The 12,576-nt window shown below is 35.6% G+C and overlaps 1 protein-coding gene across 1 annotated transcript in view; it reads left to right on the plus strand.

Annotated features, from left to right (window-relative positions):
* Window positions 1–5,523: 5,523 nt before the first annotated feature.
* Window positions 5,524–12,576, plus strand: part of CNTNAP4 (contactin associated protein family member 4) — a 258,447-nt gene continuing 251,394 nt past the window's right edge. Inside the window, exon 1 of the mRNA XM_037372623.1 lies at window positions 5,524–6,010. Coding sequence (XP_037228520.1) covers window positions 5,926–6,010 — 85 coding nt within the window. The 5' untranslated portion in view covers window positions 5,524–5,925. The remainder of the gene's footprint in view (window positions 6,011–12,576) is intronic.

The following is a 12,576-nucleotide window of genomic DNA, read 5'->3' on the forward strand; positions in this document are numbered from 1 at the left end:
TGAAGATTTTCAAATCTATGTTTCTGAACCTAGTACAATAGTACAAATACAAGGCAGGGATTCTCTGCATCCTTTCTTCATTTCTTTGAGGCCCATTGGCTCTCACTCCATTTCCAGCTCAGAAACCTTTCTTCCTACTGTAATGTACTACAAATACTTCCCTGGTGGATGTAACAATTGTCCTTTTTTTTGTAGCTCAGTCACACTGGAAGCTTATATTCAGCTCACAGTTGGCTGAATCAGCTAGGACCTCTCTATTGTCATGTGCTTCCAACTAAAGGACTAACAGCTGATGTCATCATTATCAGCCTAAGATAATGCACATTCTGTGTGTTTTACTCCTGCATGTTGTTTAACCTTTGTACTTCAGAAAGGTCATCCTGTGCTTGTGTATGATACTGTAGACCTTTCCTAAAGTGATTATATTTTTTCTAAACATCTCCCAAACCACCAGACCCACAAGCCTGTTCTTTGTATTGTAGCGATAAGTGAATATATTAAACAAGGCTTATATTTTAGTTGTATTTTGATACCTTTTTGCTCCATCCATTATCATCTTTCCCTCTTATTCATTGCATTTACCCTTGGTTATACTTTGTCTTATTTACATTATCAAAGAAACATCATAACTATATGTCATAGTTCATGCATCCAATGTCAAGAATCTGTATTTCTTTTCTTTAGGAAGGAATCAGGTATCAAAGAGAGCTGTCAGCTTAGTGCACTATGATCTGCCTTCGGTAAATCCATGTTATGCTTTATGACTTCACTGTCCTCTTTCAGTCTCCATGTCTTTAATTATTTTGTCCTTCAAGACATGCTCCACTTGGGAGCAAAGCCACTGAAGTAGCTCAGTACCAAGTCCTGCAAGCCTGTTTTCTTGCCTCCTTTTATTACTTTTTATGTTATCCTTTTACAAATTACCACCTTCATATATGAGACTTGTTAAAAATGTTTATTAAATGATGCATAAATTCAGTCTCCAGTGCCCTATATTGAAACTGTCACTTCCTGTGTTGGGAATCACAATACACAGAGTGTTTATTTTGGAAAGAATAAAACTCTTGACTGTGAAATAAGAAGATGCATAGGTGCTAAAAGGAAGTATTTTCACAAAACCTCAAAAAACATACCTCCAGGATTTTCACTACATCGTTCCAGGTGAGAAATGATCAGAAAACAGCAGCAGACAAACTGTCTGTGTAGCCACACATCTTATTCCATCCTTCAATCCATCTATATTTACAACAGTGTTAAGGAAGCCAATTCTTCTCCTACAGGTGCTTGAAGACACGTCTGCTCTGTTCTGGGTTCTGTGTCTCACCTGAAAAAGAAATAGGTTTTAAATCCCTGATGAAGTCATATTTTGCTGAAAAAAATTGTAAAATGTGCCTTACACAGATAGCTTTTTTTTTGTTTCTAATTTTTTTTTTTTAACAAATACAGCCTGAATGGAAGCTTGCAGTTTTGCAATCAGAAGACAAACTGTACTCTTCTGCCCCTGCTGGGGGGAAAGAAAAAAAAAATGTTGAGCCTAGTAGCTATGCTGTCTTTATTTCTGACAAGCATTTTTTACTGTATGCCATGCATATTATGAAATATATGATTTTTAAGAAAGTATAGTAGTAATAGGTGGATAGGAATTTTATTTTGTCTTCAAAAAGCTAAGAAATATTCCAAATCTCATCATTAGTGTACCTGGCATAATGTTGTTTATATTTTAAATTGGTTTATATTTGTCTTTGTGCATTTCTGCTCCCTGCAGCCTCTGCAGACAACTACAGCAGCGTCTGTCTGCAGGGTTGCTAATAGTGTTGGGAAGCACATATTACATGATCTTGTAAGAGTTCAGTTTGCATTAAAAAGATATGTTCTCCAGCTGCATTATGACTAAACGCTGTAAAGAGAAACCTGTAATACCAATAAAACTGCAGCAGGTGGCACTAGAAGGAGGGTTAACCAGGGCCGTAAAGCAGATGAGGGGATGAAGAAAACAGAAATAAATAGGATACGATAAACAGAACAGAAACGTTTAAAATTTGTGTCTCTTTCCTTCTAGTCTCCTAAAATAAAGATAAAGTGGCACAGCTGGATGGGTATAGAAAATGTTGGCTTGATAGAGCTTGATTAGAGAAAGGTGAGATGATACAGGTAATAAGTGAATAGCTAATTTCCACTTTGGTTGATGGTTTCTGAGGACTTCATGGGGAGCAAGGAATTTCCCAAGCAATATTAAAGCAGATATTTTCAGCCTGTCAGTATGGATGTTGTTGACTTCATTTACTTTTGTTCTTGTGCTTCACAAGCAAATATTCATTTATTACATTCATTGTCATCAAATAATGTGTAGTGAATAACTATGATACACTGAAAATGAAAATGATTGTTCTCCTGTAAAGCTTTCTGCCAAAGGCAGAGGAAAGTTTGCTCTCTGGCCTATAGCTTATAACTACCCTATGTCTTTATCATCTTTTTAAATTGTTTTACAATTAATAAGCAGATCACAGTAGTACCAGGAATATGGTTAGCATGATTTTAAAAGTGCATCCTCTTTACAGACAAAAAGTCACAGTAAGAATAATTGTAAAGAGGAATTATTTTTCCTATTAGTTTGAGTCTGCTAAGAAAATGGACTTCCTTACAAAGTCCTTCATTTGTAAATCAAATGATTCAACTTTTGCACAACCACATTTTGCAGATTTTTCAGCTCTGAGGATGAATCTATAACAAGACATAGCAGTTGTTCTGGGGAACTTGTAGACTTTCTAAATAATAAATATATGTAGATCCACTGGGAAATATCCTCTATCAAATCCAATGGACAAAATGTCACATTTCAAAGAGAAATAAAATGCATAAGATTTTTGGCATGCAGCGTAAATTTTGAAAACTAGATACGAGAACAAAAACAAAGCACTGAAGGAGTGAGAGAAATAAAAGAGAACAATAGGAAAAGAGGCTTGAAAAAAGGCTGCACAGCCAAACAGGAATTGGAAAGACTTTTCCGAGTTCCACAAAGAGGAGCTCAGAACTCAATGATGAACCTGGACATTGTATGGAAGAGAAATGGGAAATGACATGCTGGAATAGAGAGATAAGATTATGTGAGCAGAAACATTTCATGGATACAGGTTGGAGTTATGTTATGATGCAAAAGCAGAGAGGAGGTTGCAATATTCTGGGTGAGTCACACTATGCTATTTTTTGTAATTTCTAGATGCCATAGACTCGTCCCTGGATGAAGCTGATGACCATCTTGACATTCCAGATACATAGTGTTGTATAGATTTGTGTGATTCTGCCTGTCCACACACAAACATATGTACATATTTCAGGATATTATTTTGATATAAGAACAAGATGGGCTTTTCCAGAATTAGAAAAGTATGTTATACCCATCTGTATATTTGCTTGCAATTCAGAAATAAACAAATAAATAAATAAAAATCCTATCACCTTTCTCTATCAGAAGTTCCTTTTTGGTGACTGTAAGCTATTTTATAAGACAAATGTTTACCACAATGGCACTGGCTTTTTCACTGAATTTACATTACATTACCAGAATAATAATTCTTCCTAATTCAAAGCCCTGGGGTTCTTAGAGCTAACACTAAAGAACACCACTCCACAGAAAGTCCTTGTCAAGATTGTATGTGATATTTGTCCTGTTTCTAAACATGAAATTTTGCCTAGCTGCAGAGTCTAGGGCCATCTCATCAGGTATTCTTTTGAGATAGGATGCTGCACAAGGAGTATTTTTATGCTTGTATTAATTTAGCCAGAAGGTCAATATTAACTCAAGGAACTATATGACAAAGAAATCCAGCTAATGGACAAGTTACTCTATAGTTGTACTAAACTCTGGAAATAGAGTTTAGAATTTTAAGGAAGATTTAGGAGAGCTAGAAGGCAGGTTATGATCCACATCATCTTTAATACAATTCCTCTATGCATTTTTCATGCAAATAAAAGTCAATATGAAGGAGAGAAGACAGGATTCACAATAGATTATGTAAACTTCCCCTGAATCTTTCTGCCCAGCATGGTCATTTAGAAATAGGCCTTTTTAATGTTAATCCTGCTGATTTTCTATTTTAGAAAGAATGTAACCAAAAGCTGCATTGTGTCTTTCAAAATATTTTTTATTGTTTAGTATTTTCTATTTTTTATGTTTTGGCTGAGCCTTGAATACATTTTTGTAAAACCTAAATTAGTCTGACTGAGGTAGCATGAAACCAGAACACATCTTACTCTTCGTTCTCTAGCTGAATCAAAGCATCCTTCAAGGGCTAAGGAAATTGATTTAAATAAGCAACTAAAGTTCAGAAGCTTATGGAACTTAATTCACATTACATCTCTGTCCCACAGTTGTTCCTGAAACCAAACAGTCCTACATGGCAATTTGCATTAAAATCCACAGTCTCAGCAACACACAAGAAAGAAACTCAGCAGTATGCTGTCTAGTGTCTGACCCACAGACACCAGAATCCTTTTGGATGGAAAAACCTGTTGGTATATCTGAGCTCCTAAACAGTCCACAAGATGTAGGAAGACAAAGTCTGGGCCACTGGCATGAATTTGTAATCTGTAAGTCTGTTTATGCACCTCATGGTAACTCAGAACGTCCTTGTGTAGTGCCTTCCCATAGCAATTTCTGCCAAATATGTATGAAGACAGTCTCTACAGTGGTAGCCCTCCAGAAGCAGCAGTGATGGAGCCATGGATGTGGTCCTTTAATGCAGACTTTGCCCTCGATGTCAGGAGTTTACCAATAAGCAGGTTATTCCTCATACTTGAGGACTGTAACATTTGTATTTTAACATACAAAATTTATTGTGATTTAGCCTGTTTTGCAAAAACATTTTAGGCTACAGTTTAAATATAATGACGTAAAATTATTCTGAAGTTCTTTCCCAAGTGAAGCTTTTTTTTTCAACGTAAAGTGAGTACAAACATTAGGACAGTTTAAAGACAGCTTCCTTTTTGCAAAAGTAGAGAAAGCAAGATGTGCTCTTTGTGGGTATTTGTTGGCAATCTTGGCAAAATTCCCAAGATTTTTGGGGAAGATTGGCACACTCATATGTTTATAAGTGTTTACTCACAGGAGCTGGGAATGTAATTCTTTGATGTCAGTATTATTAGCAGTAAACCTGAACCGGGATATTCACGGTGCATGTTTCTGAGGGGCTGCCAATCATTCTGTCCTATATGCTCACTTCATAAGTTAAGGCAGACCGCTCCTTTCACTTGCAAGCTTAGGTTCTCTACCACAGGCAAAATGCCTTCGTTCAAAAATGCAGAACTTGTAATGCCTCTGCAGCCGAAAGTGTAAAATGTACCATGCTGAAAAAATGCATAGAATGGCAGCATGCATAGCTGATGCTCCCTGTTCCCCCCTCCCCCCTACAAAAAAAAAACCCCAAAACCCCCCAAAAAAACAAAACAAAAAAACCCCCAAACCCATAATGACAAAGAACTGGCCAAGGCGAGCATCCAGCAAGCGGCTCTGTGTCTGTGCTCATGTGCTGGCTGCTGTGCCTTATTGTCTGGCGTTCAGGAGCCCCACATTTCCTACCTGTCACCACAAGGGGTGTCCAGGACGCGCTGCCGGCGTGCGCCTTCAGTCACCGAGCTGTGCCGGCGAGCCTGGCAGTTCAGCCCTGGCTGGTTCTGTGAAACTGGAGGAGCGATTCTCGCCGCTGCTCTTCAGGGATTGAGGCTGTTAGAGGGAGAAGCGACTTTGGAGGCGGGTGTGTGTGTGTGAGGAGATGCGGAGTGCGCTTGGCTGAGGTGCCTGGCCCCTGAGAAGCGCTGCGAGAAGAGGCAGAGACAGACAGTGAGGAGAGGAGGCAGGAGCAGGGCTGAAGTACAGAGAAGCTGTTTCCTAATACTCCGGTTCTTTCGGGTGTCTCACTGAATGTGAACATGGATTCTGTCACTGAAACCTTCCTGAAGCTGCTGTTTCTCCTGTCTGTTCCTAACTGGCACACGGCTGTGGCAGGAAATAAATGTAAGTATTGCATACGATTTAAAACTCAATCCAGAGTGTTCTGAAAACTTCTGGGATATTTTATTTGCATTTAGAATAAGTAATATTTTTGAGACAAATGCTTAGTGCTTGGAAATCGTGACAGCAAGTTGCTAGGCTGAAAATGTTCCAAAATCCTTCTACAGATTCTTGTCATAAATCTAGGTACAGAATATTGTTTATAAAGCTTACAGTCTAAGAGTATGCAAAAGCAGCATTTTGTTAAAGGATGTACAGTCCCATTTTCATTTTTGTTGTCTGTTTAAGTGCATCATTTTCCAGTGATTTGTGCCTTTCTTGGAAATTACTGGCAGATTTCTATTGTGTACTGCTTCAGCTTGGTTTTTAGCAATTTATAATTTTGAAAGCTGGTATCTGAATCTCCTGAATTAAGCTGGCACTTAAATAACTCTAATGGACAATACTGTGCAGTTCAAGAGCAGTACCAATATAACAAGGAAAAATGTGGGTAGCAAGACTTTATAGTCTCTGCATTGATTGCTTAAGGAGTATTGTTCATGCATGACTACAGAAGAGAATGCCATCTGTTCCAGCAGAAAGTTTTCAAAAAAATGAGTAATTCATAGTTAGCCAGTAGGGTGGTATTGCAAAATAAAGATGTTGATAACAGTTTTAAAGAAAATCTGCTCTCTAGGGAGGCAAATCTGATATATACCTGAAAATCTCTGTCTTCAGTGTTCAATTAGATTAAATACCTTTAAATGAAAAAGAAAAGAAAAAGAAAAAAAAAAAACAAAACACTACCCCCCAAAAAAACCAACCAAACAAAAAAAACCCACAAAAAAACCCCAACAACAAACCAAAAAAAATCCCAAAACACCTGTCCAGGAAGCTGATTTTCAGGGGTTTTATTATTCTGAAATTGTTCTGACCTATTCTTGATCCATTTGATTTGGCTTCAGCAAACTGAAGGATTCATTTTGCGTACATGTGGTAGAACAGTAGCCTAAATGCCAGATGATTGTAACCTGAACTGAGCATATTTTCTCCTCTTCCTGTTAAGGCACTGGTTGTTCATCACAGGAATGGGGTGGGCAGGAGCAATGCCTCTATGGGAAGAAAGTGCACACCAAAGCAAGGAGGAATGTTCAGGAATAACCTTACAGCCCAGTGGCAGGGGACAGCTCCCTGGAAACATTTAAGCAATGGCAGAGAAGTTAAGTTTGAAGTGCTCTGTAGGTCTGTAGCCTAGGGTTTTGCATATGGATGGTTTGTAAACTAAACATGCTCCCATGAGCCAGACATTCACATTACAGCACCAGAATGATCTTGTGCTGTCATTCAGTAATGATATCTCATTTGATACTCAAGTGCATAGTGTAGCCCTAAACATGAATACTAAGTTCCTCTTATTAAACACCCTGCTGCAATCCAGCCACAGCTTTAATTCTCTTCATCATTCTGCATTGTACAGTTTATGAATACATCCATTTTCACAAGACCATGATAATTGAATTGCACATTAATAGCATTTGGCACTATGCACAAAACTAAATCAGTTGCTTACAGGGAGGCATATTAAAACCACTGCAAAAAAGGCTTGTATCACACACCAAAGCAGGAAAGCACTAGAGGTCACTCTTACAATTTAGGAAGTAAGGTTTGAGGAAAAGGCTCAAGCTTCCAAATACAAAATTATGAAGGAAAAAACAAATCAGGTATGTAAGACATTTACTACTGGTGTTCTCAAATACTTCTCAAAAACAAGCCAGACTCAATTACAGTATCAAATAAGTGACTTGAATGAATAGATTTTTCACATATATGCTAGTATTTATAAATGTATAGTATTTTTATTTATTAGTAAGTCCTAAATCCTATGCCAAAACAATTATCTGAACTGAAAAAGTAAGAACTCTTCCCGTGCTACATGCAAGGAAACTGTTTGTGGGAAAAGTCAATTAAATTATTTAAATTAAGGAGGAGTGTGTGCTAATGTCTGAAGGGAACTTGGCCACTTTAATGCATATATTTGCTTTTCAATATCTAATCTGGAAAAATATTAAAATCCATCCATATATATATATATATATGTATATTATTTTGGAAGTAAAAAATTCTGTGGTAGGATTAGTTTGTTTTAGAAGTTACAGTTTTCATCTCTACTATCAAGGTCTGAATCTGGTTAGGTTGCATAAGATCACTTCAGGAGAAAAGGTTTTTCATAATTACTGATTACAGGAGATCCATGCAGCAGCTGTTATTTGCTCGCTTGCTCTTACCTTATTCCTTTTTTCTTAAGAAGTTGACCAGGAATTGAAATCCTTTTCAGTAAGTTATTCTACTGTTGTCATAAATGTATTGAAATATTTAAAAAACCAGGTAAAGTTTAGTTTTCCTGCATGAACATTGGTGGCTAGATTTTCCAGTAGGCTACCAATCATCAAAGAAAACAGGATTTTTTTAAAAAAGAATTAATTTCTTCTCAATTAATCTGGTTTTCATCTTTTAATTTCATGGTTCTTTCTCTAATATCAGATCCTGAATACCTAAATTTTACTTTGTCTTTCTTCAGACCAGCTGCTATTAAGAAAAGACCAAAGACCTTTACATGTCACCTTGAAGTGCCAATGTCAATGTTACTAAGTTATCCGTATATAGAAAAATTCTTGGATCAAAAATTGTTGTGGTCAGGACTATTTCTGTCTTAAAGAAATCACAGTATTGCTTTTTCTGACTAAAATGATTTTGAAGTTCTTAGGTTATCTGAAGGTGACAGACCCTATTATCTAGAATATGAATATATATTTCTGTGGTTTTATTTTAGGATTTTGTATTGGTTGGTTGCGTAGGTTTTTTTCCCCTGAAAAATAACACTGACACTTCCAATCAAGAGAGGAAATAATTGCTGCTGGAAACTCAAATCTTGTAAAAGTTCTGTACTAGTGCTGCTTCATGCTTTCCTGTGCTTTCTTCCTCCCAAATAATTGCACTTCCAAATCAGCTGAAAGAAGTTTAAAGTGCACAGCCATGAGTAAGTAACTGTATAAGGTCAAGTGTGAGTTTTAAATGAGGGATTAAAGCAAGTACTTCTAAGTTTTTTTCACTGGAGCTAGGAAACATTTTTATTTTATTGGGAACTGTCTCTACAGCTGTAAATCAGCAAGTTACTAAATCAGGCCTTGAGAACCTGCCAGAAATTGGTACTCTAATAGGTGCAGTAGCTTTTTTTTTTTTTTTTTTTTAACTCTCAAAAACTGAAGAATTGCAGAAAACATAATTAAACCCCCTACGCACAACTGAATTGTGGCTAAAAATTATTAAGGTTAAACTTGACAGTGAATGGAAATATAGAGAACAAATTAGAGACTTTCCATGTAAATTATCACATTTTTATACCTACCTCTTTTTATTAAAACTTGCCAGTTTTACAGATGGTTTTGTTGATTCAGATTTTCTTATTTGTACTGAAATGATCATAGTTTCTATAAATGCAGAAACATTTATTATTATTATTATTATTGCTGTTACTATTTTTAAATATAAGTGATTTCTTGCTAATGTTACGCTAGAAAACCCACTCTAAAGGTGACAGAGTGTGACTGTTAGTGATGCTGAAGTTTTCAAATAGAGAAGTGACTGATCACAGACCTTGACTATTATCAAATGTAAGTCATTGTACAAATAGTTTTCCCAGGGAAGAGATTACTTGCTACAAGAAAAAATATTGTATCTTAATTTAGAAAATAATTTTATTCTGTTGTTTGTCATTGGTACTAAACAGTTCCATAGGCTATCTAACAACTTTATGGAATCATAAAAAATATGCACACATGTTGTTGATCACAAAAAATTTAAGTTAAAATGGAATACTTTTACTATTAGTTTGTGGTTGATGTAAACTGTATGGGAGAAGAAACTAGAAACTTTCTTAATTTTCTTTTAACCTCATTAATATTTATATTCTGTTTATTATTATCTGTCTCTCCTCTGCAATAACAATGGAGATCCCATCAGAGATCAGGCCATCTCTGGGCAATTATTTATACTAATAAAACATTACAGACATCTCTAGCATATTTTCCATCTTCAAATCTAGTCCAATACCAATGGAAAAATCTATCAAAATTTGTTTCAGACTTTCAAGGTTGAGATTTCACAGAAGGGCCTTGTGTTGGTTATGCTAAGTATCATCAATAATTTGCATCCCATTGCTCTAGACTTTTAAATTCCCGTGAACATATTTGTCCTTGGGATCAGTCAGCAGGATGGATGGAGCAAATTTTGTCATGATAGATGGATAGTGACAGACAATTAATGACATTCTTGAAGTGGGATAGATTTAACCATAAAAAGAAAATGCAGTACATTATATGTAAAGCATGTTGTTAGCTCTAGTAATAATATTTGCATTATATTTTAGGGTATACTGTATTTTAGTTAAGTACCAGCCAGGAGTTCCAGAGTAATTGCTAACTTTTTCACATTTTGATAATTTTGCAGTCATCAAAATTCTTCTTTCTTACAGAATAATTAGATGCAAGTATACATCTATGTTCATGCACAAGAAAGACAACATTTTAATTAAGGTGTTGTTTCCAAATACTTGTGTCTCTCAAAGTCATGTATACTTCTATCACTGTACATGAGGTACAGTGCTGAAGTTTAGTATTTTTTTGAATGCTTCTGTACTGCAGTAGAAAAGAACAAGTATTTTGTCATGTATTGATATGTCTCATATGATATATTTGCGAGTATTCTGCCTACTGATTCATTTTCTGTAAGAATTTCAACAGTCACAATTTGATAGCATCTAACAAGTTTAGGTGGAAAAAAGTAGATGTCCCCCATCCCTCCCCCACCCCTGCTGCCTCCCCACCCTGAACAAGCAAATCAAAGAACACTTGTTTGTTCAAGAAGCATTACATCACTCAAATTTTTATTTTCTTTTCCCCTAAAATCCCTGTGCTTTGATGCTAATTGCGAGTTTGAGAGTCTGGAGTGCAATATCACATAGGATTAGGGCTCTGTTTTGTGGGAAAGTTAGAACAGTTTCTCAGTACTTTTATTTGTTTATTTGTTGTTAGTTACTTTCAGTTAATAAGGTGATAACAGAGGTGGGGGCAGTGAGATCCATCACTGATTCAAAGGGCTTTCCTTCCTAGAACACACCAGGCAATTTGTTTAAGAATAATAAAGAAATACCAAATACTAAAATTAGTCATGTTTGTCAGTAACTCCAGATTTGCAAATTAACTTTATTTAAGAGTTTTCTGAAGCGAAAAGTTAAAATTTGCTCTTCCCTCTCAGTTTTCAGGGTTTTTTTTATGAAAAGGGAAGGAAACCCAAAATGATAGTGATAACATTGTTTTTACATTTCTATACAATTGCTTGAGGTTTTGCACTGTTAAATATTACTAGGGTTAAATGTTTTGGTAGGTTGATCTAGTAGTTCTCGAATATAAAACACTTTTTTGTAATCTACAACTTGTAATTTCGGCAGTCAGCATCTGTGCATAGCTTCTGGATTAAAACTGAAAGAGTTATGTGTGTCTCAGTGTACAAATATGTGTTATATAAATGCCATTATGACAAAAGCTGTGCCTTTTAAACTTGAAAATGACAAAATGTATGTGAGATAAGAGTATGCTGTCACAATGACAATTTGTTCCTCCTTTGTAAAAAAAGTTGTAAAAAAACCCACTACTGTTTAACTAATGGCAGTTAACTGAAATTTTGTCTCTCCAGTTTTTTATACTTACACATTTAATCATGTTTACTTATCTGTTGTGTATTTGTATTTTATATAGGTACAAGTATGGCATTACAGACTAATGTTTCTCAAAGGATTACTCTATAGGTCTCCTTCCGTCAGCTTAAACCTGTGGCAGTAACCTTGATTTAAACCTGTGAAACGCAGAGGAGACTTAATGTCCAAACTATTTCATCTGTTTCACTTTTCAGAAGACAGTTTTCAGTGTTTAATACAATTGCTACGTGATTTTTTTTAGTAAGAAATACATAGTGTGCTACATAGTGTAGAAGGAAAAAATGGCACTGTTTATATTCCACTTAATGAGTATTTTCATTGCAGTAATTTGAAAAGTGATTGAATTCCTGAAAACTTCTGACATTTTAAGTAGATTAAAAATAGCAACTACAGAATTATTATTTAAATACAATACTCACTTAATAGACTACTGAAGAAAACTACCTTCAGGGTTTTAAATCTCAAAGGATAGAGAAAAATTATGGTTAGGAAATCTACCCAGCTGGGTAGCGGGTCTAATTACTTTTTTATCAAATAAATCTTGGTATTTGGTTGTGCTCAAGAATAAGTTATTACTTGTTCCTTGCCTGTTTGTTTCTGTAACAATCTTTTAGTACTTAACATATCTACATATGTGGTCTTGAAGGAAACATGGATTAGAAACAGCATGTTGGAATGTTTTAATTTATTCTTATTATTTAACGTCGTTCTTTATATAGCTGATATCTGAAGAGAACTTGCTGTTTCTCAGGTGTTTATCTGTACACTTTTAAACCTAAACAGAAAGTGGTTTTCAAAACTTGTCTTAAAAATATTT

Source organism: Falco rusticolus, chromosome Z, assembly GCF_015220075.1.
Source record: "Falco rusticolus isolate bFalRus1 chromosome Z, bFalRus1.pri, whole genome shotgun sequence".
Lineage (NCBI taxonomy): Eukaryota > Metazoa > Chordata > Aves > Falconiformes > Falconidae > Falco > Falco rusticolus.